The 17,723-nt window shown below is 40.7% G+C and overlaps 1 protein-coding gene across 1 annotated transcript in view; it reads right to left on the bottom strand.

Moving 5' to 3' along the window:
• Positions 1 to 11,588, bottom strand: part of LOC310856125 (uncharacterized protein) — a 79,300-nt gene extending 67,712 nt beyond the window's left edge. Inside the window, exons 1-5 of the mRNA XM_083761358.1 lie at positions 11,521 to 11,588; positions 9,735 to 9,957; positions 9,293 to 9,306; positions 7,983 to 8,090; positions 1,820 to 2,079 (exon numbers count right to left, since the gene is read on the bottom strand). Of these exons, the coding sequence (XP_083617484.1) occupies positions 1,820 to 2,079; positions 7,983 to 8,090; positions 9,293 to 9,306; positions 9,735 to 9,886 (534 nt within the window). The 5' untranslated portion in view covers positions 9,887 to 9,957; positions 11,521 to 11,588. The remainder of the gene's footprint in view (positions 1 to 1,819; positions 2,080 to 7,982; positions 8,091 to 9,292; positions 9,307 to 9,734; positions 9,958 to 11,520) is intronic.
• Between the last annotated feature and the right edge of the window lie 6,135 nt (positions 11,589 to 17,723).

The raw sequence follows: 17,723 nt of genomic DNA, 5'->3' as shown, positions 1-17,723 counted from the left end.
CCGGTCATTTTGTGGGGGCCACGCAGTAAAAGTAAAGTAATCCACAAAACGAACGTCATTTGTATTGTTGACCTATCACCCAGAACTATGTTTTTTGTGTCCATATCACTACGCCCAAAGAATAGTTCCATGTGATGGAGCGGTCAAAGTTGAACGAAAGTCGCGCTAATATTTTAGAAATAGGTCAACCATACAAATTACGTTCGTTTTGTTGATTAATGTACTTTTACTGCGTGGCCCCAGTGCCCCCCACAAAATGACCGGAACTACTTGATATTCACTAAAACCAGAGCAGAACTCCCACCACGGGACTCGGACAATCAATTAATACAGTTGCAACCACTATATTAATGGCAAGTATTTCATACAACTTAAAAAAATCTGAACTATCCCTTTAACATGTTGGCAATATTGTGGGTTTTTACCGTCTTGGAACTGTAGCCTTTTAATGATCATGTCACTGGCTCTCAATGGAAATTAACAGTAGCGTGTAGCTCTGTCTCTTCATGTCACTGGCTCCCATTGAAAATGCATTGCAAAGTACTAGTGAATCTGTCAATGTGAAGGTAGCATTTAGTTAAACCAATAAATGATATCAGTCACATTTTAGTCACCTGGAATGTCTTAGTCTTAGTCTAGTTTTAGTCGACTAAATGTTATAAGATTTTAGTCGACTAAATCTACAGTTGATTTAGTCGACTAAAATGTATTTCGGCGGGCCTTGATGCCGTCGTAATGACTGGTTTTACACTTGCTGAAAATAGCCGATGTACAAGCTCACAACATGTCGCAGCGCGACGCGGTGTGAGCTTGTAGATCGGCTATTTTCAGCATGCAACCAAGTGTAAAATGCCTTATACTGGATCTCTTGTCCACTATAGTCCCTTCCTAACATTTTAGTGTAGTTTTTATTTGTTGACGAAATTGCCAACTGATTTAGCCTTACTTTAGTCATCATAGCTTTCATTTAGTTTGTCAGTGAAAAAAGGTAGTCTAGTTTCAGTCGACAAAATCAACACTGATGTTATCCCATTCTGGGTGGGAACCAGAGCATGTGAGCGGAGCGGAGCGCGGAGCGAGCGAGGAGCGGAGCGGGGGGATTTTGACGTGAGCGTGGAGCGGGTTTTTAAATGTGTCAGATTGACTTCCGGAGCGAGAACTGTCCTCCGCTCCGAGCCGCTCCGAGCCGTTGCTGCAACATGCGGTCTGAAACTAAGGCCTTCAGGTTTAATTAGCCAATTTCAGGAAAACAGCATTTTATTTTTCCCCCGTCATTTCTTTCTGCTGAGCGGAGCGGGCATCTGAGTGTAGCCTCGGAGCGAGCACGGAGCGGGGAGCGCTCCATGCGTAAATGAAGGGGAGCGCTGAGCGAGCGAGGAGCGGCGTGGGGGGAGATGAACGTGAGCGCGGAGCGAGCGTAACAAAAGCCCTCGAGAGCGAAGAGCGGAATTATCGGCCGCTCCGCTCACATGCTCTGGCGGGAACCCCTTTTGGTGTTAGCATTATGTTATGCTATTTAGCTATTGAAAAATAGCAGATCTACAAGCTCAGAGCGCGCCACTGCGAGCTTGTAGATCTGCTATTTTTTTTTAAATCGAAGAATTTGTAGAATCTGATCTCAGGTCAGAATGGAAAGCTGTCAGGATGTAGAAGACATGTGTAGAATCTGATCTCAGGTCAGAATGGAAAACTGTCAGGATGTAGAAGACATTCTTAGAATCTGATCTCAGGTCAGAATGGAAAACTGTCAGGATGTAGAAGACATGTGTAGAATCTGATCTCAGGTCAGAATGGGTTCAGTAAGGGAGTAGATACTGACGTGTAGGATGGAGCGGATGTTGCCCGACGTCAGGTTGTGCTCTCTGGACTTCCTCTCCAGGTCGATGTCCAGCTGGCCAAACTCCTCCTCCTCCTCCTCCTCGTCCTCCTCAGCATCGTCGTCGTCGTCGCTGGGGTCGCTGTTGCTTGGCAACCAGCTGTCCATCATCCCGTCCTCAGCATCCTTGTCCCACGAAGGACCTCCCTCCTCCTCGACCCTGGTCCTGTTGTTGTTGTTCCCCCCGGCACCGGCGCCGTCATCTGTTAAAAACCCATTTAGAACCCATTTAGAAACATTCACTTGGAAAGAATATATATATATTCAAAGATTTGCGCCACATTTTTAACGATTTTTTAAAAATAGCAGACCTACAAACTTGTAGATCTGCTATTTTTCAATAGCTAAATTATAACATGTTTAAAACACCAAAATGGGTGCCCGCCCAAAATGGGTTAAGAGAGAGACGGTGTTGTTTTTGGCAGCAAATTTAGATTTTTTTGTTTGAATAGTTTTAATTTAGTTTTAGTCACATGGAATGTTTTAGTCCAGTTTTAGTCGACTAAATGTCATAAGATTGTAAATGTGTTTTGAAGAGGCCTTGATGTCGTAATGACTGGTTTTACACTTTGGTTGCATGCTGAAAATAGCAGATCGACAAGCTCACAACGCGGTAGGCTTGTGAGCTTATAGATCTGGTATTTTCAGCATGCAACCTAGCCTTAAAACTGGATCTCTTGTCCACTAGTCCCTTCCTAACATTTTAATCTAGTTTTTGTTTGTTGACGAAATTGTCAGTATATTTAGTCTCAGTTTTAGTCATCGTAGCTTAGTTTTCATTTAGATTTTGTCAGTGAAAAAAGGTAGTCGACGAACATTTTTTGTCATAGTTTTTAGTTGACGAAAACACTGGAGAGACGAGAACTTTTAACCCATTTCGTCCGAGGATGATTCTACAAATGCCTTTTAAATGCTGACAGTTTTATGAGAAACCCTATTTCGGTGGTTCTCAAAACAAGTTATGCCTAGAATGGGTTAAAAATGTACAGTCCTCGACTTATTTGGATGAATGAAATGTAGTGGGGTTCCGTCTCCATGTTAAATTTAGTTGTCATTTACAACTCATGTAAAAGTTTCACTTTCAGTACTAATTTGAAGGTGAGGGTCTATAGAACCATTTTGGTTCGAGTGGCAATCACCAAAATAAAATAATTGGCCTATAGGGGGCGTAGTCACGTGCCAACCCCCATCAGCCCTACCAAAGTTGTAAACTGTTGTAACTTTTGATTAAATTATCCAATCTGAACATATGATATATGTATGGATTCACAATCAGGAGTAGCAGTTGGTACTTAAACATTATTACACATATAATATTTGTTTCCACACAGTATTGGTGTATACTGTATATCCACAAAAATAGCAGGAAAAACGAGCTAAAAACTAGTAGTGGGGTCCCTAGACAGACCGTCATTTACAACTCAACAAAAGTTTAACTTTCACTTCTAATTTGTAGATAATGACCTATAGAACAAATTTAGTTCGAGTGGCAAGTCTACAAATTAAAGAAATATATATTTTTGCCAAATTTCCAAAATGGCCAAAATCGGAATTATGTTTATTTGAAAAATGTCTTAATTTTCTTATATTGCTGTTTTTTCTTTGTTTTTCTTGCTATATCAAGTCAATCCTGTGTGAGGAATCAACTGGATTTCAAATATTAATGTTTTGAATAATCTGATATAGAAACAAAATAAAGATGGCTGCCAATGTACATTGAATTACTACATTACGCCTAACTTCTATCCTGTTGAACCTAGAATGGTGATGTTGGTGCCTATGCCTATGTTATCATGAATGACTAATTGTATAAAAACAAAATACATATAATAGGACAATATATAATATTTCACACAAATGAGACAATGCAGTACATATGTGGGGAACTAAAGTTAGATATTGGAATATAATACACCACTCCTGTGTTATATTTGTTTATTTTATTTTATTAGTTATACTACTGCCACTATAGGTGGCAGAGTAGCAGGTGTGTCTTAATTGTTCAGACTTGGTAGCTTGTTAGTTATAAGACTAAGCATACTGCAGAAGAGCATGAGCTGCACTGATTGCTCTCTTGTGGTATTGATATTTTGAAGGTAAGCAAAAAAGTTAAACATGTCATGAAGGATCCTAAAGTGTTTTTTATGAATATGGATAGTCATGGAGTGCCACGATACGGTCTTCTCCCAGCGCAACTGCCTTGTCGTTTATCTCTTGGGTGAGTTCTACCTTCTGGAATGAATGGTCTGCTGCATATGTTTCTTCACCACAAAAGAGACATTTATTATGATTAACAGGTGCACCATGTCCGGCATGATCTTCTTGCCAATGCCACAGCACCTCCAGAATGCCTTTTTTTTGCACTGTCAAGTGCTGTTGCCCTATACAGATGCGGACAAGTTGTATGCCAGAATGCACGATTTCGCTTCATGGATTCTGCATCTGGAAGTTCTACGTCTGGGTGGGGATCGAGAAGCGTCAATTGCTCTGAACTGACTTGCAAGGCTTATGATGTCCTACTCTACGACTGGCAACTGGATTTGCAAGAGGGCAAACAAGTCTTTCCTCAGTTTGCTTTTGGCACAAAATGCACAACTGCCATTTCGTTGTCCCAGCCATAACAGACAAATACTTTATCCAGGTTTAGTTTTCTGTTATATTATTATATAACTTTTGTATTTAACAGTTTGCCTCAACATATTAATACAAGAAAACAGTCAGCAGTGCATATAGCTACATTCACCATTGTAATAATAATAATGAAAATAATGAAAACACAATTTCTTCCTCAGCATAATTGCTATACTGTAGCTAGCCTTTAGTTTTAGCCTGTGCTATAGCTACAGGCTACTTTGGTTAATGCTAGCTCATACTATTGGGATGGCCACTTATCCCACATGACTATCCATATTCATAAAAAAACACTTTAGGATCCTTCATGACATGTTTAACTTTTTTGCGTATACCTTCAAAATATCAATACCACAAGAGAGCAATCAGTGCAGCTCATGCTCTTCTGCAGTATGCTTAGTCTTATAACTAACAAGATACCAAGTCTGAACAATTAAGACACACCTGCTACTCTGCCCCCTATAGTGTCAGTACATAGTATAACTAACTAAAATAAAATGAACAAATATAACACAGGAGTGGTTTATTTTATGTATTTTGTTTTTATACAATTAGTCATTCATGATAACATAGGTATAGGCACCAACATCACCATTCTAGGTTCAACAGGATAGAAGTTAGGCGTAATGTAGTAATTCAATGTACATTGGCAGCCATCTTTATTTTGTTTCTATATCAGATTATTCAAAACATTAATATTTGAAATCCAGTTGATTCCTCACACAGGATTAACTTGATATAGCAAGAAAAACAAAGAAAAAACAGCAATATAATAAAATTAAGACATTTTTCAAATAAACATAATTCCGATTTTGGCCATTTTGGAAATTTGGCAAAATATATATATTTTTTAATTTGTAGACTTGCCACCCAAACTAAAATTGTTCTATAGGTCATTATCTACAAATTAGAAGTGAAAGTTAAACTTTTGTTGAGTTGTAAATGACGTTCTGTCTAGGGACCCCACTACTAGTTTTTAGCTCGTTTTTCCTGCTATTTTGTGGATATACACCAATACTGGGTGGAAACAAATATTATATGTGTAATAAGGTTTAAGTACCAAATGCTACTCCTGATTGTGAATCCATACATATATCATATGTTCAGATTGGATAATTTAATCAAAAGTTACAACAGTTTACATATTTTGGTAGGGCTGATGAGGGTTGGCACCTGACTACGCCCCCTATAGGCCAATTATTTTATTTTGGTGATTGCCACTCGAACCAAAATGGTTCTATAGACCCTCACCTTCAAATTAGTACTGAAAGTGAAACTTTTACATGAGTTGTAAATGACAACTAAATTTAACATGGAGACGGAACCCCACTAATGTTTCTAATCTGTACATTAAGCTGCACAATTGATCGGAAAAAAAGATGGTGATAGATTCAGACACCTGTGCAATCTCTTTTCTTAATTTGAGCAAGAATGGTGCAGCACTACTAATAAATATACTGTCTATTTGTATTTATGTTTTACTCTTTATGTTTTTGCTACAAGAGAGATACATTAACCCATATTGGGGGGGAACCCCTTTTGGTGTTATTGGTTTTGGTTAGCTATTGAAAAATAGCAGATCTACAAGCTTGTAGGTCTGCTATTTTTGAAAAATCGAAGGACCACTGACATAGAAACATAGCTTTTTCAGAAAACCGTCAGAGATGTAGAAGACATTTTTAGAATCTGATCTCAGGTCAGAATGAAAACTGTCAGGATGTAGAAGACATTTCTAGAATCTGATCTCAGGTCAGAATGGGTTAATAGAGGATTCATTCAAGCACTTTCATGTTGTCTGTTTAACCCATTCTGACCGGGCACCCATTTTGGTGTCAGCATCATGTTATGCTTTAGCTATTTAAAAATAGCAGATCTACAAGCTCATATCGCGCCACCGAGTGGCGCGATATGAGCTTGTAGGTCTGCTATTTTTTGAAAAATCGAAGAGCGACTGACATTTTTAGAATCTGATCTCAGGTCAGAATGGGTTCGTCAGACCAGTGTGTGTCCGGCGGAAACCTCGTATGAATCTGATCTCAGGTCAGAATGGGTTAAAGCCACAGTAGTGATGGCTCCAGGTGCCACATTTTGAAAGTTGGAATGTTCAGCAACTACAGACTAAAGACAATACATGTTACACTGAAATCAGAATGGTGTGAGAATCGGTCACCTCAATTCTTTGGGGTGGAAATGTTATCAGACACTCTTAATCCAGAGCGATTTACAGTAAGCGAGAACAACACATGCCTAAACGGGTAGTCATGTCGATATGTTGTGATTTTACTTACATGCAGTACCTCATCTCAACCAGTAGGTGTCCTACCTGACCACAGGATCTATCTACTTGTGTCAATAGAAGAGCAACAGAGGCTTTAAAGTTTAGGGTCATTGCAATTATTATTTGAAATAAGCACAATTATTTTATTATTATTAAAAAAATGACAGTATTATGACTTGGTATATTTCAGTTACTTGTCATATCTGCTCTGTGCACTTTTTTTTACCACTGGTACGAGAATTAGTGAGCTCACACAGGCAGTATCACGATCACTGTGTCTCACTAACAGCAGCACTCGTCCGTTCTCGTTGGGAGAGGAGGAGGAGGAGGAGGACGACGTAGCGTTGTCGAATAAATCGCACCGTCATTCATATTTATTCCCCGACCTTAGAATAAGGAACAACGTATCAGTAGAATTACGGGACACGTCCGTTTTGTTTTCAAATGGGGAAAAGCTGGCTCTTTGTTTCCACTGACGCATACAGGGTTGACGACAGTCAGTCTTCTAAGGCTATGACGCAATAACCGCTCACTGTTTTGAAGACTGTTGTTGTTAAAGAATGCCATCCTACAGACACGAGCAATGCCATCCAGAGAGACAGAAAACATGACCAACACTAGTGCAGGGCTGCAGACACTAGACCAACACTAGTGCAAGGCTGCAGACACTAGACCAACACTAGTGCAAGGCTGCAGACACTAGACCAACACTAGTGCAAGACTGCAGACACTAGACCAACACTAGTGCAAGGCTACAGACACTTGAGCTGGAAACCTCACGTGTTTCTAACGCGGACGTTCTATCGGCCACTCTACCGCTGAGCCACTGCCGCCCCTGGATGTCATAAGTGAAGCATCTTGCCTACATACTGTAGGATGTCATAAGTGAAGCATCTTGCCTACATACTGTAGGTGTAGGATGTCATAAGTGAAGCATCTTGCCTACATACTGTAGGTGTGTTTGTGTAAATTACTTTGCAAGGATTGATGTCAGCATTGAAGACTGAAGAGTATTAGGTGATATTTGGGGCAAAGTTGTAAAAGTGGTCAATGTCAGGCATCCTCAACCCCATATTATGAGGGAATATTTTCAGGGCGACCTACCATCCCCTGATTTAACTCTCAGAAGAAAAAAATCTTGGCTTAGCTGCAAGCCGAAAAATAGCCAATCTACAAGCTTGCGTCACGACCACTCACCCACAGTGATGAACAGGTGTACTTCTCGGTCCCGACCACCAGGGGAGCACTGAGAGGGACGGACATAATCCACGTCACACTCGTCCTCTTCCTCCTCCCCGTCGCTGCCTAGACAGACAGACAGACAGACAGACAGACAGACAGACAGACAGACAGTCTATCAATGAAAGAAAACATTGGCACACTGCTCTCAGTTTGGCCCTTCTCAAGTGTGGAAGGACATCACAGCCTACCAGATTGGTCTGGAACCAGGCTATAACCAGAGCCATAGAGTAAGACTTTGAGGGGGCAGAAAACAGCCTGGTGGTCACGTTGGTTCATGTACTCGGTGTGAGCCCATAGACTCCAATGCATTCCGTAAACTTCAGGGTTGTCCCTTTTCAATAGAAGTCTACGTAGAAGAGCCTGGCCCCGTGAAGTGGGGGCAAGTGGGGCGGGATTTTGCGAGAAAGAAAAGACAATCTAAAACACTGAGAGGGACGAGACCAATTTGTATCGCTACGCAAGGCTAGGTAAATGCAGAGGACAACATTTTGCGCAAAAAATGTGCAAAATGTAGTGACCAAATAAATGGAGTGCGGGGACTAAATGACATTGTGAATACTGAGAACGGGGGACTCATTTGGGACTCATTTGGTACCGGGTAGAGCAGACCTCTGCTTGTGCTGTCCATCCACCTCAGTGAGTTGCAGACCATCTAGGCCACAGTTTCCCAAATAGTGGGTCGGTATTGGTATTTTTTGTTTCCTACATTTTGTTTTAATCATTAGTAATTTCTTGAATAACAAGTCTTAAGAAATTCCATAAATTAGAAAATAAATGTTTTAAGAAGTAGAGAAAAAGGAACTGTATTCTATGGAAAAACTAACATTCATACTTAGACTACAAGAGGATAAATTCTATAAAAAGTGGGAAAAGTGGAATCTCTTCTCTCAGCCTAGCGATATTGCAATTGGATTTCATTGAAAGTTTTTTGTAATATGAGAAATGCAGCCTTTTTTTTCTTTTACTTTTTGTCTTTTTTCTTTCCGTATTGTCTTGTCAGTTGTGTATGTTTTTTCCTTCAATAAAAATTAAGTGAAAAAAAAAAAAAAAGAAGTAGAGAAAATAGCCGATCTACAAGCTCACAACGTGGCGCGAAGCGGCACGTTGTGAGCTTGTAGATCGGCTGTTTTCACTAGTTTGGGTCGTGGGGCAAAGACCTAATCTCTCTTTTGGGGTCTCCAATCTCCACCTGAAGAGTTTAGGATCAGGAGGAACCACTGATTCTAGACACTAGAAGAAGAGCGTGACTCATGTTGTTGGTATACCTGGGAGGGCAGACCTCTGCTTCTGGTGTCCATCATTCTATTTATTTTTTTAATATATTTTTTATCCCACGATTTTGTAACCCATTTTTAACCCCTGTGTCAATCATCTAATGTGATCGTGGGCTCTACACAGCCTCTGCCAACATGGGGAGAGCAACAGACTTGAACTCATGCTTCCTTCATGCCCAAGTTGCTCCTTTACACCTGACAGGGGGGAGTTTCCCTGGTTGGACGTAGCGCGTGGAAGGAACACGTTATTCCAACCAGTTCCTTTCCCCTCCATCAGTCACTAAACTGTTTAGTGACCAGGATTACTGCATGTTTTTACACCTTCTAGCTGTGAGGTGACAGCACTACCACCATGCCCTTTCATGTGTCCATCATTCTAGACACACTAGAAGAAGAGTGTGACTCATGTTTTGGTATACCTGGGAGGGCGGACCTCTGCTTCTGGTGTCCGTCGAGCTCGGCGGTCAGCAGCGAGCCGCAGACCATGTCGTCCTTCTTCAGAGCCTTGCTGGCCGGGGCGGACGGCCATGACGACGCGTCCGGCGGGGAGCTGCTCTTACGCTTGCGGCCCGCCATGCGTCTCATTCTGCCACTGAGCGGCTCAGTAAGGAGGACGGTGGTGGTGGCGCCGGCGTGGCGAAAACCATGAAGAGTCTCTGTGTGGAGGAGGGTACAACGTTACGGTTACGGGTGGGGCGATTATGGTGATGGAAAAAAAATATATATATATATATCGTAGAGATGATAGAATCTGGATGTCTCCATGATGACATGCCTTTTCGGAGGTATTGTATGCACAGTCTATGATTTGCAGTCCTATACCGTATTGCTTTATCTCATTCTGACCTGAGATCAGATTCATACGAGGTTTCCGCCGGACACACACTGGTCTGATGAACCCATTCTGACCTGAGATCAGATTCTAAAAATGTCAGTCGCTCTTCGATTTTTCAAAAATAGCAGACCTACAAGCTCGTATCGCGCCACTCGGTGGCGCGATATGAGCTTGTAGATCTGCTATTTTTCAATAGCTAAAGCACGACATGATGCCGACACCAAAATGGGTGCCCGGTCAGAATGGGTTAAACTAGAATTCACACGGGTGTGAATTTTATCTTCAATATGTACTTTGCTTAGCCAGTCCAATCATCAGCCAATCACAAGCCAATGTTGTTGGTGTTCACACAAACCCGGAAAGCTGGGCGTAGGAGGGGCTAGCACCGCTCAAAAACAATAATGTTCCCGGGCCAGTATTCCAACAGCTTACTCATTCAACAAGGTGCAAAGTATTAACTCATCTCATATTGTCCCCACAGTACCGTCAGGAGTGTCTCATTGATTGATTGAATTTGATTGAAAATATTTATTAACAGTTTGTAGAATTACAGTACATTTCAGGCACAAACTCAATACAAAGACTGTTCACTGTGAGTGGACGACCCAATTAAGCATTACACTTGTTTACAACAGGGTCCACATTGTTCAATTCATCAAAATTAGATTAGAGGTGACACACAAGCCTCGACGACCTTACAGGCGTATGCAAAGGCTAAACCTACAGTATGTAATTTAGATAGCATAGCAGCAGCATATATAGCTTTATTGGGTCGTCCACTCACAGTTAACAGTCTTTGGATTGAGTTGTGCTTGAAATGTATACTGTAATTCTGCAAACTGTTCTTTGTGAACCTAACATCTTGCTTTCGATGCATTGCCATGTGTTGTTCTTGCTTACTGACTGTAGTAAATGGCTTTGGATTAAGTCTGCAAAATGTCTAAATTGTAAATTGACATTATATTTACAGCCTGCCATATCCTCTTGGAAAGTTGTAAACTACTGTCTGCACTACAAAGAGATGGAAAGATTACAAAGATCTACTTAGGTCTTCTCATCATATTATTTGTACACATTTGCGTTTAATTTGCAGGGGGGTTTGAGACTAGAGAAACACCCAACGAATATAGAAATGATATACATATGAAAATGTATACGAATCATACGAATATATCCCATAAAGAACGTGTCAGCAGCACGTAGAACGGTAGAAGTAAAAATACATTGTTATTGTTGTTATCATCTCTCGTTAGCAACTATAGCAGCTAACTGTCGCAAGAAGGCTTAGATACGGAATGTTGGCTGTTATCCAACCAGACGAATTACATGTAAAAGCCACAGATACAGCGTTATGTTTATTAAAGTAGTCGTTTGTCCGTCTTACCTGTTCGTTTTGTGCTTTAATAACACCGAGGCTAAGCTAACGACGCTAATAAACACTGGGCGCCATTTCTCTGTGTGTTTCACTCAAACGCTTCCGTCCCGGTAGAGAGAAACACATGGCTGTTGGATTATTGTTCCCACTTGCCTTTCGTTCGATGTATTTAATTATATATGCATCCTCCTCCTCCATTCATTATTATAAATTATAATAATATGTATTTATACAATACATCATCCATTAAATCATTATACTGTGTAAAATCTAAGTATGTAAAAGCATGTCCCTTTGCTACACAAAGTAAAGTCATATATACAAATACTAGATACAGAATGCAGCATAATGATTCCTATTTTTGTATTAAAACACAGACGATATGTTTTATTAAAGCCTATTACATTTAATGATCCCGCGAAATGCAGTCACAAAGATTAGTCGAAAATGTCGCAGGATTATTTGTGAGTGACTTTGAAACATATTATTATAATAATATAATAATGTTAAAAAAACGTAGCATATGAATCAAGTTGTATTTGTATACAGCCTACATTTCATTTTATAGTATTATTATTTTGTTATAGTTCATCATAAAACAGAGAAAATAAAAAATAATTGATACTCCACATATGATCCATTCAGTATTTTGTCACACTTTTCTTTTTATTTAGAATTAAAAGTTTACGTGGGTATCATAGCTCAAGTATCCCTTAAAAGGGCCACTTCACCCATTTTGCAACCAGATCTTATTGTAATGATGTATTAGGACTAATGCTGGGCCGTTATCGGCGTTAACGTGCTGCGTTAACGCGAGAATATTATCGCGCGTCAAAAAAATTATCGCCATTAATCTATTCTCAAAGTTGGGTCTAAGAGCTGGGTCTGCATTGACTGCATAAAGCAAGCAAACTAGGAATTTCACTTTGATAGTTTTATCTGGCGGACGCCGGAATTACTCTGTGGGAGGGAGAAGTCCTAACCTAACAGGGACAAGGTGAAATAAATTACTCTGAGAGCGGGGCGGTAACAAATCCTAACCTAACCGGACACGGGTGAAATTAATGAACAGTGCGGCGTGCCACATCAAACGTCAGCATGCAGGACTCTGTGAACCCAGGTTTGCTTCAGGGGAAATTTCTTTACAAGAAGCTTCCCAATGGAAACCTCGACAAGAACAAGGTGGTTTGCACCCTGTGCAAAGCAGAAATGGCTTACTGTAGGAGTTCTTCAAGTCTGAAGTATCACCTAACGCACAAGCATCCCTTTGCGTTGGTTTATGATAGCGAAGCTGCCGGCGGGCCAAGCACTAATATGGCTCCGGGGAAAAGTGTTCGTCAAACTACAATGTTTGAGTGCAACCGTGGCAAGCCCGTCAGCCCAACTCTATCAGCCAAGCTAACTAACCTCCTAGCTCAGTGGATTGCCATCAACTGCCGGCCTATCAGTGTGGTTGAAGATGATGGGCTCGAGCTTCTTCTCCAGGCGGCCACAGGCGACCCATCTTACAAACTACCTGCGAGACGAACTATCACAAGGAGAATCCATGACCAGTACGCCGCAGAGAAAGCTGCGAAAGATGAAAAGTTGGCCGGGGCGGCGTGTGTAGCACTGACTGGGGACCATTGGACATCTGTCAAAAACGACAACTACCTTGGAACTTCACTCGTTCGCCTTAGGTACGTTATGTAATTTAAATTAATTTACCACGGTGAAGTTGGTCTCGGGCTGGATACCCAGCCATCCTGGCTGAATATCCAACCTGAAACCAACCCCACCGCGGCATGTAATATTGCTAATTCAGCCTAACATTTACACAGCTTTAGCTAACGTTATCAGGGATCGATTGATTTATTTTACCACCAGCCAACATTATACGTTTGCTAGCTAGCCCCAACAACGCCAGCCTGCTAATTGTAAGTCTCCTATTAATAGCAAACTTATTCTGATCTACTTTGTCTCTCCTATAACGTCAGGTGTGATTAAAACGGAGGAGCGCCACTTTGCAGAAGCTTGTGCCAGACAGTTTCTCGACGTCGCTAATCAGTGGGGCATAGCTGAAAAAATCACCACCATTGGAACCGACAGCGCTCCCAACATGATAGCAGCAGGGAGAATATTACCATTTGAGCACTTGCCCTGCGTTGCGTCGTAGAGGTTGGACTCAAATCATGTACAGTAGGAGAGGGAATAGGAAGCCCCAGTACTGATGAGGTACAGTAGGAGAGGGAATAGGAAGCCCCAGTACTGATGAGGTACAGTAGGAGAGGGAATAGGAAACCCCAGTACCGATGGAGGTACAGTAGGAGAGGGAATAGGAAACCCCAGTACTGATGAGGTACAGTAGGAGAGGGAATAGGAAGCCCCAGGGTTGGGATTGGGACGCCCCACACTGGAGGTGAGTGACTGGTGGAAGAGGTAGAGGTAGAGGTTGGACTCAAGTCATGTCACAAAGCTACTGACTGTAAACAGGTCTTCATCACCTCTAGGTTTACAGTTTAATTAATGTCATATCCCAGAAAAGGGGGTTGTTCTTGCACCCACTGTTCCAAATTGCCTGTATGGTAACGTGTTTATGGTTATTCGTGTTTAACTGAATAAACAATGTATAACACACGTACATCGTATTGAACATTATTATATTTTCATTACCAATTATGATAGGGCTCCTGGTCTAATGGGCCACGTGGCCCGTTCAAGGATTTACTTCTGGTCATTATTTAGGTAGCGCACACATATTTTCAATGCCTTCGGCAGAGTTCAAATGAGCCATTTTAATCTAGATTAATCTAGATTAACTCCAGAATTGCAGTGAGATTAATCTAGATTAAAAAAATTAATCTATGCCCACCACTAATTAGGACACAAGAAACACTTTCCTGGGGGTTTTGTGTGTAATATGTGGTGGTGGGGGGGGGGGGGGTTGATTGATTGATAGATAGATAATTGTAGGCCTATTAGACAATAAGAAGCAAACAGTACAGGGTATGCCTACTAGTGCACAGCATTGGGCATAAGGTTAAGATATTTTAGTCATATTGCCATGTTCATGACCAAAACCCTGTCATGAATAATCTGATAATACACACTGACATTTATTTTTTAATTTAAATAATTATTAATTATTAAAATGATGACGTCATGAACAAGGCCTCCCGATCCTTAAGATTTCAGATTTCAGATTTTTATTGAAGGGACAGCCCCTTGAGATGCAGCATCTCATTTTCAAGAGGGACCCATAAAAAACAAAATACAGAAAAGCATACTGTACACAAATACACAGAATATGCAGTATACAGATACAAACAGATATACAAATACATACATATATACACAAATAGCTTGCTCACCATCTTCCACCTACACCACCAACCACCACATAATACACAGTGTAGATAGGGTCACAGTGCAGATATCTCAGGGTCATAAATGGTTACAGTCAGGTTAGAAGCATAGACAAGTTGAGTCTAAATGTGAATGTAAGGAGGTCCTGAAGGAACTATATGACGAGATGGATCTAAGATATAGAGGGAGGTTATTCCAATCGAATGGGGCTTTGTAGGAGAAAGACCTACGCCCAACCACATTGGAGATTTTGGGGATTTTAAAGTAAGGGTATTGTAGATGTCTTAGTGGATAGGATGAGGTAGACTGAGTCAGGTACTGTTTTAAGTAAGCAGGGCACCTAAAATAAATGCATTTATAAGTGAAGAGATACCAGTGTAGTTGCCGTCTTGATTTAGGCTGAAGCCAATTGAGTGATTTGTACATGAGACAGTGGTGGGTATCATATGGGCATCTCAATACAAACCTGCACAGGGAGTTGTATAAAACATTTAAAGGTTTAAGATGAGAGTCAGTCGTGTTCAGATACACAACATCTGCGTAGTCAATAATGGGAAGTATCACTTGAGCAATAATTCTTTTCCTAACATCAAAGGAGAAGCAATTAATAGAACGGTAAAGTGAGCTTAGGCAACCATAGGTTTTTTTAGTAACGTAGTCTATGTGTGGTTTAAAGGTAAGCTCTGGGTCGAGCCACACTCCAAGATATTTAAAGGAGTCAACTTTCTCAAGTTGAGAGCCATTTGAAAAACGAATGCCTATTCCAAGTGTGCTTGCTTGACTGTGTCGTGTGCCAAACACCATGCTGCAGGACTTTCTCATATTCAACAGTAATTTATTATTGTGGAGCCAGTTCTGAACAAGGTTGAAATCGGATTGTAAGGATGATTGAATATGGGTTATGTCAGAGCCAGAATAATATATAACAGTGTCATCAGCATAGAGCTGAACTTGACTGTGTGAGCAAATGTCAGGTAAATCATTAATAAAAATAGAAAAAAGGAGTGGACCCAAGGTGGAACCTTGTGGGACACCTTTACCAATAATAGAATAATCGGATTGGGTACCTTGTGAAACAACATACTGGCGCCTATTATGGAGATAAGCATTAAACCAGAGAATGGCATTTCGCTGTAAGCCAATGGCATGGAGCTTGTCAAGAAGTAAATAATGGTCAACCACATCAAAGGCTTTGGATAAATCTATAAATATTGCTCCAGTAAGGAGGCCTTTACTGGAGGATAGGAGTACGTCATTGGTGAACTTAAGCAAGGCTGTAGTGGTGGAGAAATGTGGTCTGAAACCTGATTGGACTGGGGACAGGATGTTGTGGAGACTCAGATAATGTGAGAGCTGATTATAGATTAGTTTTTCAAATATTTTTGCAGTGGTACAGATAATGGAAATGGGACGATAGTTATTGGGATCAGATGTGTCCCCACTCTTAAAGATGGGGGTTACTTTCGCACATTTCCATATTGATGGAAATGAGGAGGTTGACAGAGAGAGGTTAAATAAATCGGCAAGGGGATACATGAGAATGTGAGCAGCAAGTTTGATGAATTTGGATTCAAGGCCATCCGGACCAGCCCCACAGCTTTCCTTCAGTTCACAGATGACGCGATGTACATCTACAGGTGTGATTTTTTTAAATGAAAAGGATCCATTGTGTGTATTAATTGTAGGAGGGCCGGCTGTGATATAAGAGTTTGCATCTGGGGTGTTGGCACAGATAGAGGAAAAGTGATTGTTAAGGGCTTGGGAAATATGCAGTGGGTCAGATATTATATCATTATTAATTTTGAGGTGTTTTATGGAGCTTTTATTGTTTTTGTTAAGAAAGTGATTCAATTTATTCCAAAACTGTTTGGGGTTATGGAAGTCATGTCTGAAGCTATTTTTATAGTGATCTGATTGTGCATTCCTTGTTTGAGTTTTGCATTGGTTTCTGAGAAGTCTGTAATTTTCCCAGTCAACAGGATTATTGGATGTGCGGTGTTTGAGCCAGGCTTTGTCCCGTTGTTTGAATAGGTTAAGTAGTTGTGGGTTGATCCAGGGTAGACGTCTACCTTTTACTCTGAGTGTTTTGAAGGGTGCATGTCTGTCAATTATACTGGTAACTTCGGAATGGAAGAAGTTCCATGCATCCTCAGCAGAGGGAATTATTTGAAACCTATCCCAGTTGATGGCAATTAGATCGTTGTTAAAGCTGTCTATATTGAGATTTCTGGCTTGTCTTACTGAAATATATTTAGGGGGAGACTTTGGGATTTTTATTTTCCATATACAATAAACGATGGAATGGTCACTTAGAGCATCAGACATGACTCCTGAATTTAGAATCCTGTCGGGATTACTGACAAGAATCCAGTCCAGCAAAGATGAAGACCCACGATAATCGACCCTTGTGGGTTCTGAAATTAGCTGAGTAAGATTTAAACTAGAAAATATATTTTTGTCATTGGAGGAGGCGCGGCTACTCCAGTTCTTATTAAAATCGCCAAGAAGTATCAGTTCCTTTTGTCTCCCCAAGGAGTTGATGGTTGACAGAATACAGTTAGTTGAGTCAGCTGGGGCAGAAGGGGGCCGGTAGATGTTTCCGATGATTAAATGTTTATTGTCGTGAAATATGAGATTAATAAAAAGGCATTCAAAGTGAACAGGATCTACCCCTGGCTCCACTATACAGTACATCTCAGAGGTATAGTGGACAGAAGACCAAAAGGCTAATTGGTAGGCCTATACTTTGCTGTGCAGTTTGTGCTCTATAGCCAGTTGTTTGAATATTTGTTTATATATATATATTTTTTTTTATCCCACGATTTTGTAACCCATTTTTCACCCCTGTGTCAATCATCTAATGTGAT

Source organism: Protomyctophum parallelum, assembly GCF_964188405.1.
Source record: "Protomyctophum parallelum genome assembly, chromosome: 3".
NCBI classification, from domain to species: Eukaryota; Metazoa; Chordata; class Actinopteri; order Myctophiformes; family Myctophidae; genus Protomyctophum; species Protomyctophum parallelum.
Note: the sequence above shows the minus strand (reverse complement) of the source record. Positions and strands in the feature narration are given on the sequence as shown.